Below are 19918 nucleotides of genomic sequence, written 5' to 3'. Positions count from 1 at the left end.
ATAACGTGCGTGTGCACGTTGATATACATCAGTCATAAAATTTAAAATTTATAACATAAGAATTTTAAAGAAAGAATAATAGGAGTCAAGCGCAGAAGACGTTGCGCAAATAATATATCTATGAAGTGTGAAACATCTTTATTCACTAAAACGCGCTTACATGTTTTGGTTCATTTTTGAGCCCTGAGAGATAATACAAATTAACATAAATAAATTGTAAATAAAAATTATCCCGTCGTGATAAGTTCCTCTACCTCTTGAATTTAAATGCCAGAATTAAACCCAAAAAGAATGAAAGAAAAAGAAAAAAGAAAAATGAACGAAAATAAGAAAATGATGGAAATATCGGAATAAAATTATAACATTCTTAAATGAAAAGAAAAGAGTTAGAGAGAAATGAAACATTTATTAACATTAATAAGTTATTAATCTTTATAATTTCATTCTTAATTTACATAATCTCAAAAAAGGTCTGTTTTCAAATTCAGTGCGACATTACAGATACAGATACTGTCACAATCTGTCACATACTTATTACAATATTTCATAACGTTTTATTTATGTGTGATTTACTGATGTAGTTGTATCTTTATCTGCGTCCATATCATTACTATTCTCTCTATGTGTCTTCTCTATATATAAAGCTGATCGGAAATTTTTGAAAATATTTGTACTGTTCCAGCAATTTAAGATGTATCCAAAATCGAAAATGAATTTTTCATGAATTTAACTCGCGCCTAGATCTTGATATTATAGATTAGGTAGTTATAAAAGTCGTCAAAAAGCAAAACGTTTAGACACCTTAAACTTTGATATCCGCCATTGAGTGCATTCACGTATCTTCTTGAAAGGATTACGCTTATTTTATATAAGAAATGATTCTTTCATTCACTAAAAAAAAATTGTTCATTTGATTAATTTAATTGTTTTTATTTAATTAAATTAATTTAGTTTGTATTTTAATTGTAATAGGCTGCAGGAAGTTGGAAATTTTAACTTTCGCGTCTTGCATCTTGCATCCTGCGTATTACGGTCTGCGGCCTCTTATAATCTAAAATACGTTTCACTCGCGACCTGTGACCTGTTATGTAGATCGTGCTTTACGCGTCTCGCATAAATCCACGCTGTGCAACAGGTTTTCGTACTGTCTGCGACAATACGTTCGCGTTCCGCGCACTTAACGCTGCAACAAGTGGTTTCCGTCCTACGGCACGACGCTATAACTGCTATAATTTATATCTTACACATTTTAATTTAGTGAGACATTCTTCAACACTCCTTGATCATTTAAAAAAATAACATTGAGAGTTATTATAATCCGTTCATGTGAGACTCCCATTTCATCGTTCGGAAAAAAGTGGCATCGTGACGAGCGTCTTTCAGGAAAATGGCATTAACGGAAATCATGGCGGATGTTTGCGACAAAAACGTGTGAGATAAAACGACATGGCGATTGCACTTGCGAGCGTGAGACTCGTCGATCGAATATATTTTATATGATTGTGTTAAATAATTAAATTAACAAATAAATTATTGTTAAATTATATAGTAATTATAACCATTTTTATAGTAACAATTATAATTATAATAATATAATAATATTATATTATTAGTGTCATTTTCGATTCCCAATTATATTATGTATATTTATTAATAGAACTATATAATATTGTATATATAATAGTTATTATTACTAACATTATAGCAGTAGTAACCATAATTATAAACACAATTATCAAACATTTTTCTGTCAATATACATTATATTACACTGAACATTCGTGAATTCGCGTATCGATCGAAAAACGAAGAACATTATATCTTATAAATTAGCGGTACAAAAAAGTGAGCAGAATCAATTTAAGTGAATATAATCAATTCAAACTAATATTTTTATTTATTGCTCATTGTTGCTAAAAAGTTGTCAAAAAAATTCTTGCAGAGCCACAGATTTTTTTGACAATTTTTTTAGTAACAAATAAGCAGCAAATAAAAATATTAGTTTGAATTGATTATACTCACTTTGCTTCACTAATTTATAAGATCTTGCATCCCATCACGTTTTTGTGCTGAGAGAAAAAGATTTTGCATTTATAGCTATAATTATGATTGTTATAATGTTAGTAAAATTATTAGGTATGTATACATATATAATTTGATCAATAAATGTATATAGTTGACAACTAAACGTGACTATAATTATAATTATTATTATAAAAAATGGTTGTAGTTACATAATTTATAATCATATCTTGGGTCAACCATATTTTTAATTGTACATCAATTAGTTTGATTAAATTAGTCAATAAATACTCAAATTTAAATTAATAAAAGGTTAAGAATATCGCTTGTAACAAAATTACAAAAACTGCAGCATAAGAGAGCTTTTTCTAAACGATGATCTAAAACTCTCACTTTACTGTGTGTGAAAGCTCTCGTAGCTATTACATGCTCGATAATTATGTAGGAAAAATAGCACGTGATGCAAATTAGATTGTTCTGATTGTTCATCGTTTACACAAAAAAATCTCACGAATCTTTTCCTGAAAGTTTTCTGGAAAGTTCTTGATATCATGACATTCGTATAGTAGGCGCAGACAATGCATTCGGTAAGAACTATGAAGCTCAACGTTCCCTCGAGAGGCTCAGAACCTTCTTCCTCTTTCTCCTCGCTCTCTCTTTCCTTTTCCTTGTGCTCTCCCTGTGTTCTCCTTTCATTCGCCGTACTCGGTGAGGTGGATAGGTTAACTAGGAAGCCCGGGTACGCGCGCATACGCACGCGAATATGTAATTACGTTTACATGCGTGCACAGTGTGTTGTGTAATCGCGTGTGCTGTGTGAGCCGTATGTCACGCGTCGTACCTACGCCCACGTACGTATTATATGCGCAATTCGCGATCCGAAGAAGTACACGGTGCGGTACGTAGAAATTGCAAAAGGAAAGTTCGCGGTCTTGTTTTTTTTTTATACTATTGTGCGTGATATGTACGAACATGTGGAATCCTTGACGAACGTATCATTTCGCGACGCTGTTAAATCCTCAGGACGCTTTTAGACCTGTAATTGGGATATATTCACAAATAAAACTATCTTGATAGTCAACTTATGGTGTAATAAATCAGGTGTAACATTCTTGTGGATGTAAAAGTGAATTTCGGTTCAAATTTGATTGGCATACTTCCAGTGTGTTATCGCTTTATAGGAAAATGCATTTGAGTAAATTTGATTGGTTGTTTCAAGTTTTACTATCGCCATTGTGCAATTATATCTGTTTTTTTACATCACGACCAAACGCGATAGATCTCGAGAATATTTTGATTGCAGAAAGGCAAAAATTTCATACCGTCTTTAATGTTTGATGTGGACAAACTGCCATCAGAAATATGATTTCGATAGACTAATGCAACTAAAGATTTGCTGCTACAACCAAAAACTGGTTGCTGCAGCCATATAAAAATGCTATGTCATATTTTACTATCTATATTGTTACAGCACCAATCTTTTTTTTCAGTGTAGTTTTTATTTGTGATATGTATATATATATATATATATATATATATATATATATATATCTATAGCACCAATAGAAATTTACATATTAAGGTAATAAAAAATGATTTGTAAGATTGTATAAGAATTATTGCAATAATGCACATAAATTTGCAAAGAGAAAATTTGATTGCTTATGAAATTATAAAAATTGTATATATACATATTTTATGTTTTAATCATGATTTTTACATCATGGTTTTAATTAACAAAGAAAATCCGCGTAAGGTTACATCATTAAATAATTATTTGTTTGTTGTTATTTTTGTGTACATTATATGTTATATCATAGGAATATCTATAAAGTTTTTTACGATGTGAAAATAATTTTTATTTCTCCGACTTTGAAAAAGAAAATTGAGAACATCGAAAATTAATTAAAGAATTCGGGCAATATTTTATATCTTAAACATATTGATATTAAATTAAAAAAATTATCTAATAATTTTGGATGGTAATGGAACAAAGAGTTGTTCGAGGTGTGTATAAATTATTCAAGAAAATATCTGTACACGAGAAGTAAGAAACTCTGTAAGCATAATTACAAAGTATACAAGCATTCGATAATAAAGAAGCCAAGCTTTAAAATCTTCGTGCTTATGCAATCGGAAGGTAATCGGAAATTGAGATGATGAAACGATGATAGAGATACTTGAGAATTATTTTTCCGACGCGTTCAATCTTCGCTCGCAACGGGTGGTTGTACCAGATCGAGTATTATTGGCAGAGACAAACGACTTAGGAGAAAACAAAGATCAAAGTTGGACACGTACATGGACATGTTGTCACTCATCAAGGAGAAAAGCCATGTACATTCCCGTCGTCGTGTTTGCGAGAAAGTCGCGATAGTAGTGTGATCACTTCTGGATCTGGAGTGCAAGGACATTTTTTATTACATTGGTAGGCAGATTTGATGTTACGAAACGGTATACGTTGACATAAGATACGAAGAGAATATTTAAAATTGTTGCACGGTGATTAATCGAGACTTTAAGATTTTGAAATGCATACGAACTTCCGCGAGAGTTTTAAAATCGAGAAAGCATGAATAAAGTCTCTGATTAATTATGAATGGGAGAATTACACAGAAAGAAGAATTTTGTTGAAGAATCTAAAATTTTAGTTATATAGATACAGATTTATTTTAGTTATATAGATATAGAAAATAATTATGTAGTATGTTCAAACTGATTGCTAGAATGTTAATCCTTTTTGTAGTATTGTCATTAATTTATTGTCATTAACATTTAAGTATTCTGCATAATTATTTTTATGATCTAACAAAATTATTTTTAAATCTGTACCTAACTATTTTTTATATTTCAGCAAAACTGTTCTTTTTGTGTGACAATATTCATCGATAAACTTCTTTAAAAACGATTTACGATTTAAAGCGATAAACGATTTAAGCGCGTTTCTCGAAAGCAAGGATAAAAAAAATTTTATCAGAGGTTGAAAGTGATCTGTGCTTCGAGGGAAAGCTGAAAGCGAAGAGGAGTGACTCCACAGAAATCCAGCATGACGTTTCAAAGAGAGCAAATATCGTACAGGATGTAATTGAAAAATCGTCTACAGTGATTGAAAATGGTTACCCGTCAATCAAATACGCAGTTTATCATCAATTCGCGACACATCGAATTTTACGGAATGAAATTTCTGTATATACGAGATGAAAAGAGAGAAAACCGGGACAACCGTTGATCATCGGGTCTGTCAATCCCGCGATTGCGTCCAATATACAGAAGTCGTAAACTCGAGAATCTTTTCTCGTCAATTGGATAATTATTCGCTTGCTCCTGATAATGATCGCGTACGATCGATCGTACATTTGCCGACAAATGATCAATAATTGTGTGCTCGATCAAATATCGCAATACAAATCAGGGAAAAACGTCGGCGGCACGGCAAGTAGGAAAAACGTAAAATCTCAAGGCGTGTACCAGGACAAAGATTATCGCTTTCTGATGTCGCTTTATTAACAGCTGAACGAAATGCTATTTGTGAGAAAAATGAAAGTGAAAGCGAAGATACGATAGATATGATATTTTACGAAGAACTGCGCGCGGGAATTTGCAATCCACACATGGCGTGAGAACAATTCTGCGTTATGCAGTTATAGGAGGAGGAAAGAGAAAGTGTTGGATTATTATTAAAATATTCAATAAACAATAAATAATTTTATATAAATTTTCAGGTATTTAACTTACGTATCTCGTACATATCTGAAAAATACCTGCTAAATACCTGAAAATTTATATAAAATTAATACACGTTCAATTAACTAACTCTTGAGGCTACAATTTTTCTGATCTAAAGATTATCATGCACGATACAACATTTCTATTCATGTAATATATATCTATGCTTCTACCTATATCTTAGTAAATTAATGGAGTATGTGTGCGTAAAATACCACGGTACAGAAACACGCAACACATGCGTGTACATAACGAGCCATACATGCATGCGCATCATGCTTGACGAGGAAAAAAAAGCAGAGTGGGAGAGGGCCTTCGTACATCGCGCAAGAAAAACCACGCAGGGCGGTAATTTGTCCGTTGATCGTTATTTATTGTGATTCTCGTGGTACGCGGGCGGACGGCTGGATATTTGCATGCGAAATTGGCAATGGCATAAGGGCATGAATCTCCTCACGCACGAGCGAGACGCGAGCAGAAAATGGGGCTTGCCTTACGCAATTGTATACGTTGAACGGTGGTCAGGGATCGGACGTCTCTCCATGTTGGCACGTTGACACGTATCATTTATACCTCATCATGTCCGCGGAAGATCGACCGCGCGAGCAAGCGAGTGAGCGAGACTTGCAACTTGTAGGAAAAAAAAAAACGTGACGACCCACTTCACTCTTCTCGTCCATCTTGCCATTCGCCGTTTTGCACGTCACTCGCGGCCAAGAACGCGGCAAATTGAACGTGTCAGTCGCGATGGAATATAGATCGGGGGCTCGTCCTCGTGCCTATCGTTGAGAGCGAAATTCCAACCGGCCAATTTTTTTTCTTGGGGTGCTGTTAGTTTGATATTAAGCTAGCTGCGCCACGTTTTCTTTTAAATGGCATATGGTACAAAATTGTTTTATAACACAAATTAGCACAAAATAAGCATTAAATGTGAAACTTCATATTTTGGAGGCACAAATTATGCGCTTCTATTGTGGAAATAGCGATTGATTCTGTTCTAAATACTTTGCTTTTGATCCTGATTCTGTTAGAGGGTAGTTTTTGAGGAATGGATCACTTAGACCATGCCTATACGTCAGTTCTGAATATTATTTGAAATTAATGTTTACAAACATGCTTTCGATCGTTCCGGGTCAGCGCTTGTATCGACTGTGAGTGACATTTGTTATTTGTCTGCGTGTAACCGAAGAGTGAACAACTGTTACATTTTATTCTTGTCATTTGACGAAAAATTTATTTAGATCACTCTTGTTACTTCATCTAATTGTGAAAATTAATATTACATTCTACTGGTTGACTACTGTATGTGTACGCATCAAGTTGCATCAATTCGGTGAGTGTTAATCTGCTTTCTCCTTGTCGGTTCTTTTAAAAAAAAATAATTTCACATATATATCTGTGACATTCTCATTCTTATTATAGCTTCGCTTTATAAGAATTCTTGTTTCCTTCTGTAAACCTCATTGTGATGTTGGATGATTGGCATCATGATTGGTGCACTACTTGTATTAAATTATATTGATACCGCTGAGAATGACTTGAAGTCGAAACGCGTACGGATTTTATATCAACTTTTTATATTGTTATACTGTACATTAAAAATGGACATACAAACATTTCCATTATTATACTTGCGCAACGATTACCGCGCTGACTCCTACTTATATTTTAATTTTTATATTGTTAAATATCAAAGAATCCTTCGATATTAATTGTTATTCTTATTACAATAATTAACATTTATATACATTAATAAACGAACTATAATTTTAAACAAAAAATAAAACCGATTCGGCAAAAATTGTTAATTTTTTTAAAGAAGATTCAGTTCGAGATACAAAAAGAATTTATTATACAATATATCTTGTTGGAAACGCAACTTGCAGTCTCGCGTAAAGTAACCACGGTAGTTGAATTTAAAAGAATTGTTTGTAAGGAATACTTCATCATAAAGAATATTTCATCAATATCATAAATTTGTTTACTGCGATGATATCAAGATCAGTCTTTCGCGAGCTGTAAAATGAGATACACTCGTAACGCTTAGCAAGCGGATTATGATCTCGCAGAAATCATCGAAGCAAAGAACGAATAACGGTCGCAGCGGTCGTAGTCTGTTATTACTTAATCAACAATCTGCTCTAGTTTACAAACATTGCGACTGCCTTAACGTCGGCAAATCGAACATGGTAGCGTGAACAAGAATTCTCAATCGCAGACGGATAATTTCATGCACCGAGTAGCGCGATAGCCAAGAAACTCCAGAGTCCCGGCGTGCGAATCTAAACGAATTGTTCGTCAAGCGTTGTAAATCAACGAGCACACGCTGGTTATTATTCGCTCGTTAAGAAAATTAACGTTACAGCTATGACATAACGCCGAAAACGATCGAGACGAACGAAATGTTAATTGCGCGACAATGTCCCACGTAAAATCTATCGGGCTCGCTCGTCACGACGATTATGGCGTAGAATCTTTATAAGAACTCTCTTGCGATCAAGAATTAATGATCTCTTGTAGAATATTGACTTTCTAGAATTGAAGAACATTTTTTACAAATCTTTAGCAGGACATCTAAGCAGAATTATATTTACATTGTTAAAAATAAAACTTAATAAATTAACAAAAATATATAGTGAACTTTTTGAGCACGTAAAAATGTTAAAATTAACATTTTTTAAAAATCTGATAATGTTAATTTTAACATTTTTGCATGCTCAGAAAATCCACTATATGTTTTTAAGTTAAAATTAATAATTTATTTTTAATAGTGTAAGAAATATAGGTACATCTTTTCCAACTACACAATACTTAAACTTAAGAATAAGATAAATCATAAAAACAAACGTAATTATAAATTTAACAAGCATAAAAAGAAGAGGATAAGAAACCACAGCACAAGATATAGTTTGTGATATTTAATTATTATTACATCAATTAAAATATTAAACGTTTCGGCCACAATCTGGCCATCTTCAGTAAATTAATAATATTCTTAAGACGCAGAGTTACATCAAGTTGGCATAAAATTCAATCGTCGTGTGTTATAATTATATAAACGTGTTCATTTCTATGAGGAGCTGCTTCGTATACATACTAATGTTAAAACATCCAAAGTCATATCACGAAAAGTGTAGAACGAGAATTTCCAGATTCTAATTTAAAATAAATTTGTATATTAATATCTTCTAATCGGAATATAAAAGAATAGAATCGTTACCTATTTTACAGCAAAAAATATAACGATGAATCTCAAGTACACAAATAGAAATTTGTCGTGACATTGTGTGTTATTATTAGTCATATCGTATATATTACCACTATTTATATATATCTATTTATTTATATTTATCTTCCTCTTCTAAAGAAAGATTTCTCTCGCACTTAATAAATAATTCTAGAACTTTTCAAACTGTTGACTCATACATATAAATAATGGTAAAATATACGATATGACTTTTAAGGCTATGTCATACAAAAAATTCAAGCAATATGACGTTAATATTAAACAGTAAGCAAATGGATCATCAAAATTAAGAATGTAAGACAATAACAAAAGTAAGCAAATAAAAAATATTAATTTGTTTACTGCTTACACCGAAAAAACACTTTTGCTAAAGTATCTAAAAATTTAGATAGTTACAAATCTAAAAATAATTTTGTTTGCATCAAAATAATTATTTAGTACGCTCAAACTAATTGCTGGAACGTTACAACTTGTTGCAGCATTGCTATTAACACTTAAGTGTTCTGCATAATTATTTTGATAATCCAATAAAATTATTTTCAGATCTGTATCTGGCTAAAGTTTTAAATATTTTGGCAAAACCGTTTTTTCCGTGTAAGTATATCTCATTGTTTATATTTTTTGTATGCCATAACCTTTACATGGCAAAAAGCCAGAAATCAGTACGTATGTACGTACATGTGCGGATCAAAGGACGATTGCGTAATGTGAAAGTTACCGACGGAATTCACTTTTACTTGGACTTCGCCCTGACCTCCGTTATAATGAGAGCGATCTGAATAATTTGATCGATACATGTTTGGCAATGAACGCATAACCGCTTTAACGTCTATCGAATACATTTCGTTTCTCTCCTCTCAAAAGATTAGCATACAAATATGATTGTTACGCCCACTTTTATAAAATATTCAGATTAGATTATCCAATGTTCTGTTTTTTTATAAATTTAGAGTCGAGAGAAATGAATAAAAGCTATGAATATTTAATCAAAACAGGTTTATCACGATACGATTAATGATTTGCCAAATATCATCGAATATCAATGTGGATGTTTCATTTATAACCGTAGTTTTTTAATGTTTCCATCGATCATCGATGTTACATGTGGGCGTGTGTGATCGATCTTTCTTCATATTATATCATTCTTGAATTTTTATCTAACTGATGGAAATTGGTTATCGCATAAGCCAATGATGTGTGATGTGAAGATATCTTATAAGAAGAATTTTTTAATATCCATCCATTGCCGATATTATCTCAGACCGCAAAGGATTAACCTTCGATCAAGATTACATCCAGCGAAGTCTTGATCAATTCAACAGCCAGACTTGTATATATCTCGATGCCGCGTGTTTGAGTAACGGTTCGTATCGAACCATGAAATTTCCAAGGCTGGCCATTCGTACGGTATCTCATAATAACTTAGAACCGTAATGGGAGACAGAGTTTTTCATGTCTTTATTTAATAAATGACATTGTGCGCTTTGTCCGTTTTCTTCTATATATATATATATATATATATATATATATATATATCATTGTTGATTATATCATTCGGAAATAGATAGTAATACGCGTCCAACTTAATCAGCTGAAAACTAAAACAATTATGCTTCTTATTGATACAAGTTACTATCAACGCTCTGTAATGTTTTCTCCTTCTTTACTTTCTAAAAAAAAAATCGATTTTTCTCCTTCTGTCTCATTCGTATCATTTATTCAATTATCACCAAGCGTCATAAATACTTTACACTATTAGAAATTAATATCTAAATATGTAATAGAAGCTTGTTGTGGTCATGAGATAACTGAAAAGTAATAATGAATGGTTTAAACTGAAAATTGAGTTAAGTAGTCTCAAATGTACTATTAAAAATTTCAATAAATGAAATTTAAATATACTTTTAAGTTACACAATTTGAACTTTACTTAATTTCATGATATTATATTAAATTTAATGTATTTATAAATAAAATTTAATTTTCGCACGTATTCATCATTATAATGTTAGAAATGTTTCCTTTACATGTAAATGAAGCTGGTTATGAATGAAATTAAAAGTAATGAATGATTTAATTGAAATTTTATGTAATAACTTGAAATTTTATATGCGAAATAATTTGAAGAATCATGTTAAAAAATTAATTAACTTAAGAAAAAAAATCAATTTTATTTCAAAAAATATCAGTGTATGACTCTTATAGTAGTCACGTAATCTTAAAAAATCGATTTTATTCAAAATTGATTTTATTATTATTTATCCTTCAAACCATATGATTTTTGTCTGAAACGTTTTTCCTGAAAATGTTTTTCTTCAAGATAATCGACTGTATTATTTAAAATGAAATATCCTGTATATACGCTTGATTACTTTCATAGTGTAAAGCGTACACTGTTAAGAAAATAAAAATTTGCTTCCGTTACATGTAATGGAAACAAATTTCAAACAAGTACATTAAAAATGTTTAATGTTGTCAATGAAAATAAAGTTATAAGTATGTATATGTTTATTTACATTAAATTTCATGCAGATTTACATAAAATTTAATAAAAAATATACTAAATATCGTAAAATTTTATGAAAAGTATATTAAATTTTATGTATTTATATGTATACAATTATATTTTTCAGTTGCAAATACGTTAAATTTAATTTAGTGTCATAAAATTTAATTTATGTAATTTTAAAGTATATTAAATTTCATAACAATTTTTAACAGTGTAGGTACACTGTTAAACAACTGAAAAATATAATTGTATACATATAAATACATAAAATTTAATGTACTTTTCATAAAATTTTACGATATTTAATACATTTTTTATTAAATTTTATGTAAATCTGCATGAAATTTAATGTAAGTACACATATACATACTTATAACTTTATTTTCATTGACAACATTAAACATTTTTAATGTACTTGTTTGAAATTTAATGTACTTTTAATAAAATTTTATGAAAAGTACATTAAATTTCATAAATTTTCATGAAAAATACATTAAATTTTATGTATTATATGTACACAAATATACTTTTTAGTTATAAATACATTAAATTTAATGTAATATCATGAAATTAGGTTCAAATTATATAACTTAAAATTTAATGAAATTTAAGAACATTTCTAATAGTGTATATGTTTACTGATAATTAAAGCAATTGAAATAAACAAAATGAAAGAGAAAAAGAAGGAAAACAGGTAATTGATTTGTAGAAAGTAGAGAAGAAGAAAACATTACGAAAGTGTCGACACACAGTAATATCAATAAAATAATAATTTGCTCCAGTTTTCAGTTAATAACGATTAAGTCGAACACATATTACTACTAGCTTCCGAACCTGGCTCAAGTAGTAGGTGTTCCAGAGAAGCGGGAAGTATAACACAAGTGAAATCGAGGTCGAGATTGATCAGCCAAGGCGAGCACGAGCTTGTTGGTGAATGAATCGGCTTGATAAGCATTATAACAGTTACGTCCGTAATCGATTTTCTCGTAGGCGATATGCGTGTTCTGCGAGAAAATCTCTCGATCGATTTGTATCGTGCGCCACGGAAGTCGCTGAGATACGCTAAGCATGCCTTTCTGCGTGCGTTTTATCGTTTCTATTACGCAGTGAAATTGCGGATATGGAACTATAAATCGCGTATAATGACAAGTGCACCGTGGTGATTACATAAACGATTTGACAGTCAGTAGCTATAGTTATCGAGAATGACTTTATAATAATTCGCACTACAATAGTACCGTAACTCGATAGAAATGTCTGTGCCATTAAACGCTGCTGAACGGTTTTGTTGTGACTTGAGATACTTTCTCTTTATTCAGAACTAGTCAGTTAATTGGAGAGAACTTATCTTACTTTCTTCATTTATAACGTTTTACACGTCTTGTAATGTTTTTTAGCTTGCACTTCATATTTTTGCAGTGAGTAGAACACGCGAAGGTTTTATTACATTCAGAATGATATGCGAGTATAATTGCACTCAATGTCTTCCGAATTTTTGTTTCGAATTTATGTTGGCAAAAGATGTGGAATAAAAAAACTGTAGGATCTAATTAGTCGAACTTGAACAAAATTTAAATTTAAAATTTATCGCGCGTCGTTAATTCTGTGGCGCGCATTTATTTCGATCTTCCAAAAGAAGACATTGTGATTTAATTTGGTTGGATCGCACATTGTGAAGGCCGATTAACGATAAATCCGAAATTGCCTGCAAACGTCCGGATAGCCGATAGCCGATAAAACATCCGCAATATCCGTTCGCGGAAAGGACGTTTCGTAAAAAGAGCTGGATGATCATCGAGATTCGTGCAACAGGCTCAGTGTGTAAATCAATTCGAAATGGCGGAAATGGCGATGTGTAAATCATTTGCGAAACGATTCAGCGATTTATATGCTCATACTGTAAATACCTTGCCACGAAATGAGCACATTTATATTCGGCTATAAATTTCCGCACGATCCACACCGCACCACAAATGGACAACGGATTATCGATTTAATCTGAACTCGTGATCATCGGATTGTCGTCGAGTATTATTCCTACAAGTAATCCTCTCCATCTTGTATGGATGACTGAAAAGAAATTAAATCACATTGAAACTTGAATAATACATTTATTGATTTATAAATTATTTCAAAATTGTATAAATAATTTCAATCGCGCCATATAAAGAGAAAGAAAGAAAAGATTAAGAGAAAGAAAAGTAACTTTAGAAAAGTAACGACAAAAAGTAACTTTAGACACGCGTTATATAGTCAGCAGATTTAATGAAAATTCAGGCTTGATTTAGAGGCGTAATTCGATCAGCGTTATATGGTGACTTAAATTATCTTTATGAAACTGGAACTTAAGATCTCGTTAGGTCGAGCTATAAACGTCGATATTTATTTCAAAACGCGTTTTCAGCTGCGCGTTCTCGTACTCGTGCTCGGTATTAACAAAGTGGGTCAAATTGACATTGTGATTTCGCAAAAGGATTATTAGTTGGCCGTCGATGATTTTAATAGCGCGCTGGAACGTAGGTTATGAAACCAGTCTGCGCGCCGCGCGTCGGCCGGTTTTTCCCCGCGCCATGCGAAAGCGCGCGTCGCGCGTCAGCCGGTTTTTCCCCGCTCCATGCGAAAGCGCGCGTCGCGCGCCGCAAAGTGGAACGAGTTTCCACGCGTGCAGCAACGGTAATATTTGTCGTGTTTCGGGCGCAGAATGAAGCTGAGCGTTAACGAACGAGCCAAACGAAACGAAACGAGAAACGACGCGCGATGTCGTGCACAATCAACACGTGCCGCATCATCTCATGTCCTACGAGAAAGCGAAATTCCTCTGACGTCGATGAAACATCGCGCGTTTTGGGACCAGAATGTATCTTTTACAAAAAACATAATACGTTTAACTCTAATCTTTTGTAAATGGAAACAACGTTATATTCCTATGAAGTAAACGAAAAATGTGAGAATCTTACACAGAAAGAACGATTTTATCGAAATTTAGATAAATACAGATCTGAAAATGATTTTAAAATATGAAAATATGAAGGCGACTCAAGCAAAAAATTGCAAAAAATTTTGATATTCTAACAATTAGCTTGAGATCAATATCTTATATAATTATTTTAATAGTTCAACAAAATTATACTTTCAGATCTGTATCTATTTAAATTTCTAGATTTTTTAAAAAGCAAAACCTTTTACTAGCAAAACATTCTTTTGTGCATTGTTTTGTAATGCTCTTGATACTATTAAGTAAGATATTTACTTAATATACCGAACATTGTCGAAACTATAAAGCGATATTTTATAGGTTCTTTACAATAAGTCATCATCATAGCTTTAAGTCTTAAGCCGTAAGAAATTGACCAATCGTAGTCAATTATTCTTCTTATCTTCTATTGTGATTGGTCAATTTCTTATGGTTTAAAACTTAAAACTTAGATAATGGCATGTAGAAAGCCCATTAAGAAATAGTAAACCTTAAATTATAAGAAATTAACTAAATTATTCTTCGATTATTACTCGATTATTCTTCTAACATTCGACTGTAATTAGTTAATTTCTTATGGTTTAAGGCTTACTACACGATTCACTTAAGGTCACGAATGTTGAGAACGCTAACTGAAACGTACCCATTGTAAGATACAAACACAGCCGAAGCTAAATATTTACAAACGTCGACAGGTGAATATCTTAGTATTATAGAAGCGAGTGTATCTTAAATTAAAGTAGAAGAGAAATATAATCTCCTTATGAGGTGCTGTCACGAAATAATTTCAGAATAATGAGCTTCAGAATAAGTCATACAAGTCTCGAATATCGAATAAATCTTGGAGTTGATCTTACTCGCGTAGATATAGCTCAGGATATTACAATTAATCTGGAATTAATTTATTATTAATTCATTATTAGTTCATTATTAATTCCATGATATTCACGTTATTCGGCCGGAATGGTTCAAATATTTCATGCGCACATGACTTTCGTCATTCCACGTCATTAACGAACTTCCAGTCAAATAGTCAAATAGTTCGTATTAAAATTATAATAAAAATAAATGATCAATTATTTTTGTAAATGCGCGAGTGTTCTTTGTTAAACCTCTCTACTTCTCACCTTCAACGCGCTCACCGAATTATTTTTACACGCACATTCTTAATAAACATTCACCGAGGTGAGATACCTAATAGGATCTTCATTTTACATTTTGTGAAACATGCCTGTAAAGGCGCCTCCAGACAATATGGCCAATGTATACGCCAATTTTGCATACATTTACTAAATATTGACTGTATTTAATGTGGATAATGTATGTTACGTATGTGTATGATATTTGCTAATGTTGATCTTTAAAAAAGAAGAAAAGATGAAAAAAGATACAATAATTTATTTTTTTTTAATTTTGATATTCGTAAATTATTTTCAATTATCTTTTTTCCGATTATGTCTTACATGTGTTTTTTATGTTGCAGGCTGGTTCTCAGTAGTGTCCAGCAACAGTGGTACCGGAAATGCTAGAGTGTACAGAAGAGTCGGCGCCTTGGTGCGCGCAGGAGTGCCGGCGTTCTTGCTCGCGAAACCACTGCGAGCTTACACGTTGACACATTCCAAAATGGGTAAGTTATTTTATCAACAATCTGTCTGTATTGTAAAACTGTTTGCAATACATGTCAAAGTTGAACATCGGTGATATAAATTTTTTATCAAATGTTGAATGAAATATTTCTTTAATTTAGCAATAACTCAGAATTATTTTCATCATTTTATACATTATTTTTTCTTCGCGAACGTTTTGGCGAGTTAATTGGACGGAAATTATCCACGTATCTAGCGTCACGTATATCTGGCATCCCGTTAAGTTTAGTATCTTGGCTAACTTAAGGCTGTGTTTAAAATTTACTGTACTTACTGAAAAGCTAGTGCACGTAATGTAAAGTATAGATTTTCAGTACTGACAGTAAATTTTGGAACACAGCCTAAGTCCACATTTTCCAACTGTCACGGTTGCAGTTATCATCCGTTGCTATCTGCTTGTGGAAATGCACACCGGTTACGAGCTGCACACCGTGGTTCATGTAATCATGTTAATAACGCAGACAATCTTGTTAATAACATAGATTCTTTTCCGAGATATGAGAAACTTCCTTTGTAAAGTTTGGGAAAGTTGTAGTATTCGGAGAAATGGTGATTGTACACAAATAGACGAACGTCAAGATCATTTGTTTAATATAACATAAAACCTTTGGTTTTGTTCTTCCTCTGATCAGTATTATTCTCAGAGACTCTTTTTTGTGCATGTGCTTTGAATACGGCTTCAGTGAAATATCTAACATATGAGAAAAGAGGTATTCTTAGACTTCCTAATTATATATTTTTAAAATTAATCAGACATTTTATAAATAACAAAAAGCTGTATTTTCATTAGAATAAGAAGTTATTTATGCTTTCAAAATATCCTCGTCTATAACTACTATAATTAGAAATTTTTTTAAAGTTTTGTCCAGATTTTCTATTGGAAGGTATGATTTGAGTAGCTGATCACGCAGGTATTCGTTTCGTAAATTTAGGTCACGTGACTAGAACAGCTGCGTGAACGGATGCACTCCAACGTCCCACAGTCTCGCAATATGTACATACGTACAAGGCAACAGGCGTGTGCACAAATCTCGTGGATTATTTTTTCGATCTGCAAGCGACTGGCCGTGACACGAATGTCAATGTGTCCGTAATGCGTGACTTTCGCGGCATACGCTCGTGCATTTAAACATATACGTAAGGCGAGGTTTACGCGCGACGAGAGCGTTAACGTAATAGGCACGCGGTCCGGTGAAAGCCGTCCTCACGAACACATACACACCGATACAGCTCGCGGCGCGAGCATTATGCCATTACATGCTGCTGTAACGATTATGGTCACGGCGGAAAAGGATTTTTACGCGAGTGCATCCCTCTCTCGGTTCCTCCTTTCAACGAGATCCGAATAGGTCCCGTAAGTTTGCAGCGGCGACGTCGATTCCGTTATCCGACGCGTTTATTGTCGTTAATTGCTCGCCACCCCGCCTTCTGATCATACCTACGCATCAGCGCAACGGTACACGATCGATGCATACGATTCATATGGAAATTCGCTGGTATGTTCCTCGAATTTCAAGATGATATCAAACGGCCAGTTTAGACGGTCAGAGACATGTTATTACGTTAGAAGCATGTGTGATGACTTTCTTGACGTGTGAGAATATAATATATATATATATATATATATATATATATATATATATATATAAAATATATAATATAATAATAATAATAATACATATTAACATATATGTACCTTTATAAAACTATATATCTACAATAACAGTAAGAAAAAGATATAGAAGTAAAGTTAAAATTTCCAAAGATTATACCTCTATAGTGTAATGAAATAATGAAAGTTTAAGACTCTAGGAGAATATTATATTAAATAGAAAATATCAAATCATATTCAATAATTTATAGAAGAATAGTTGGTGATTTTTCAGTGATTATGGTGGGTCGAATTTCAGTTTATATTGAATTCGCTATGTGCAAGTAATTCGCGTTCTTTCGAAGCGACCTTTGAGCTCTGGCATTATTTCGTCCAGCTTAAAACAATTAAATATAAATAAATAAACGTTAAAGGTGCCTTTTCATGCTTAACGCTCATTTTCAGCGTCAAAATAGGTTGTGATCAAAATTGACGCTTGATATTCATCAATGTTTATCACTTATTTTGACACTGAAAATGAGCGTCGAGCGTCAGCGTCAAAAGACACCTTAAGAAGAAGTTCTAGTCCAGAGGTTTAAAATTTATGTATTTTTTACCAATTTTTTTCATAAAGAAAGGAAAGAAGTATTAAAATAATGCTTTTTGCATTATGTTTTTTTTATATTTCAACATACAAAAAAATTTTTTTATTTTTAGAAATGTAGAAAATTGCGTCTATAGCCTTCGGGTCCATCAAAGCGACGCCAAATTGTAGCTAGTGTACGATAAGGGTTAACTCAAGTGTCGCGTTTATCGACATGATTTTTTTTTATCCGGTGCTAATTATAAACAATTGATATCGTTCCCTTTGGATCTAGTTTGTGATTTGCGAAAACATTAAATCAATTAATGTGCTTCAATTAATGTCTCTATAAACCATTTCTCCAAACAGTAATTAAAGTTAACACAGGTTTAACTTATTCTTTTTCTTTTTATTAATTTAAAAAAAAACTGAATCCGTTAAATTTCAATTAAACTTTATCGTTTACGGTAATAGTATTATATATCAAGTTTAAGTTGATTTTTGTCGCAGAAAATGGAAATTTGCGAGCTCATTACACGAAGACGACGGTGCGCGCTGGTGAGGTCCTGCGACTTACTGCCGTTTTCCAGGATACTCGTCGCGCCCCCGTTACCAGTGGCGTGTCTGGAATCGTCTCGGAAGGCAAATGCTCGAGATCTTCGGAGCGGGATCAATATGCTCAGTGCTTGGACTCTCACGGGCATGAGTTGTTCGCGCCACTTTCAGCTAGAGGCGAGTTCTATGCGACTTGCCAGAGCGGTAGTCTCGACACCGGCAGCGACGCAGTGCTCTACAGGGTTCATCAGCTTGCCAGAAGGGATCTACCTTTGAGGGTAAATCTCGTCTCTCAAAACTTCAAAATTAATTAATTGTAGTTATACACTGTTAAATTCATAATATCAAATTGTACTCAATTTAAGTTATTTTTATCATTTCTATAAGGCGCCACTGCTTCTACTCAGTATGTTGTTAATTTAATTAAAGCAGTTAGAGTTAAACAATTTAACTCAAGAAAATAGTTTGGCTTAAATTTAGTTTATTATTTACTGATTGTAAGTATATACATTAGTATGAACTTTGTTTACTTTGAAACTAACTACAGAAATGGATTGATTTATATTTTGACATACATTTAAGTTAAAAATAACAAAATCTTGTTTAACTCAAAAAATAGTTATTGCTTCTTTGATATATAATAGTGCGTATGATTTCCAGGTACGTCTAGTCGCTGGACCACTGCCTATACCGTTGCCGCGAGATTATAGCGGCCTGATGCAGTTGGAGAACGCAAATAGAGGGCCGATAGTTCTTGGCTGTGCAGTACCGCTAATGCCCGAAAGACCCTTACCCAATACCACGGTGCCAGAACTCCTGGAGCTCGTCGCGACTGGTCCGACCGCGCCTCGGGTGAAAAGAGCACGACTGGGATGTCCTTCTGAGGCAAGATTGCTCGCCTCGCCGAAAATGCAACGATTACTTTCAGCTTGCAGGTAAGAAGAATCTTAATCACTACGTGGAAAAGAACAGCTTACTCTATGAAATGTAATTATTTAAATTGTGCAGTATTAATGTAGATTTTAAAATTAAAATGTTTAATTTTAAAAACAGTTACTATTTTAATA

The 19918-nt window shown here is 32.8% G+C and overlaps 1 protein-coding gene across 4 annotated transcripts in view; it reads left to right on the top strand.

Moving 5' to 3' along the window:
* LOC105142974 (uncharacterized) overlaps positions 1 to 19918 on the top strand; it is a 170344-nt gene that overhangs the window by 37521 nt on the left and 112905 nt on the right. For all 4 annotated transcript variants that reach the window (XM_087411570.1, XM_087411571.1, XM_087411572.1 and 1 more), the window contains exons 3-5: positions 15960 to 16103; positions 18807 to 19129; positions 19512 to 19786. In XM_087411570.1, the coding sequence (XP_087267696.1) occupies positions 15960 to 16103; positions 18807 to 19129; positions 19512 to 19786 (742 nt within the window). The remainder of the gene's footprint in view (positions 1 to 15959; positions 16104 to 18806; positions 19130 to 19511; positions 19787 to 19918) is intronic.

The sequence above is a fragment of the Acromyrmex echinatior genome, chromosome 11 (assembly GCF_024713525.1).
Source record: "Acromyrmex echinatior isolate Ae372 chromosome 11, ASM2471352v2, whole genome shotgun sequence".
Lineage (NCBI taxonomy): Eukaryota > Metazoa > Arthropoda > Insecta > Hymenoptera > Formicidae > Acromyrmex > Acromyrmex echinatior.
This window is presented reverse-complemented; position numbering and strand designations above follow the sequence as displayed.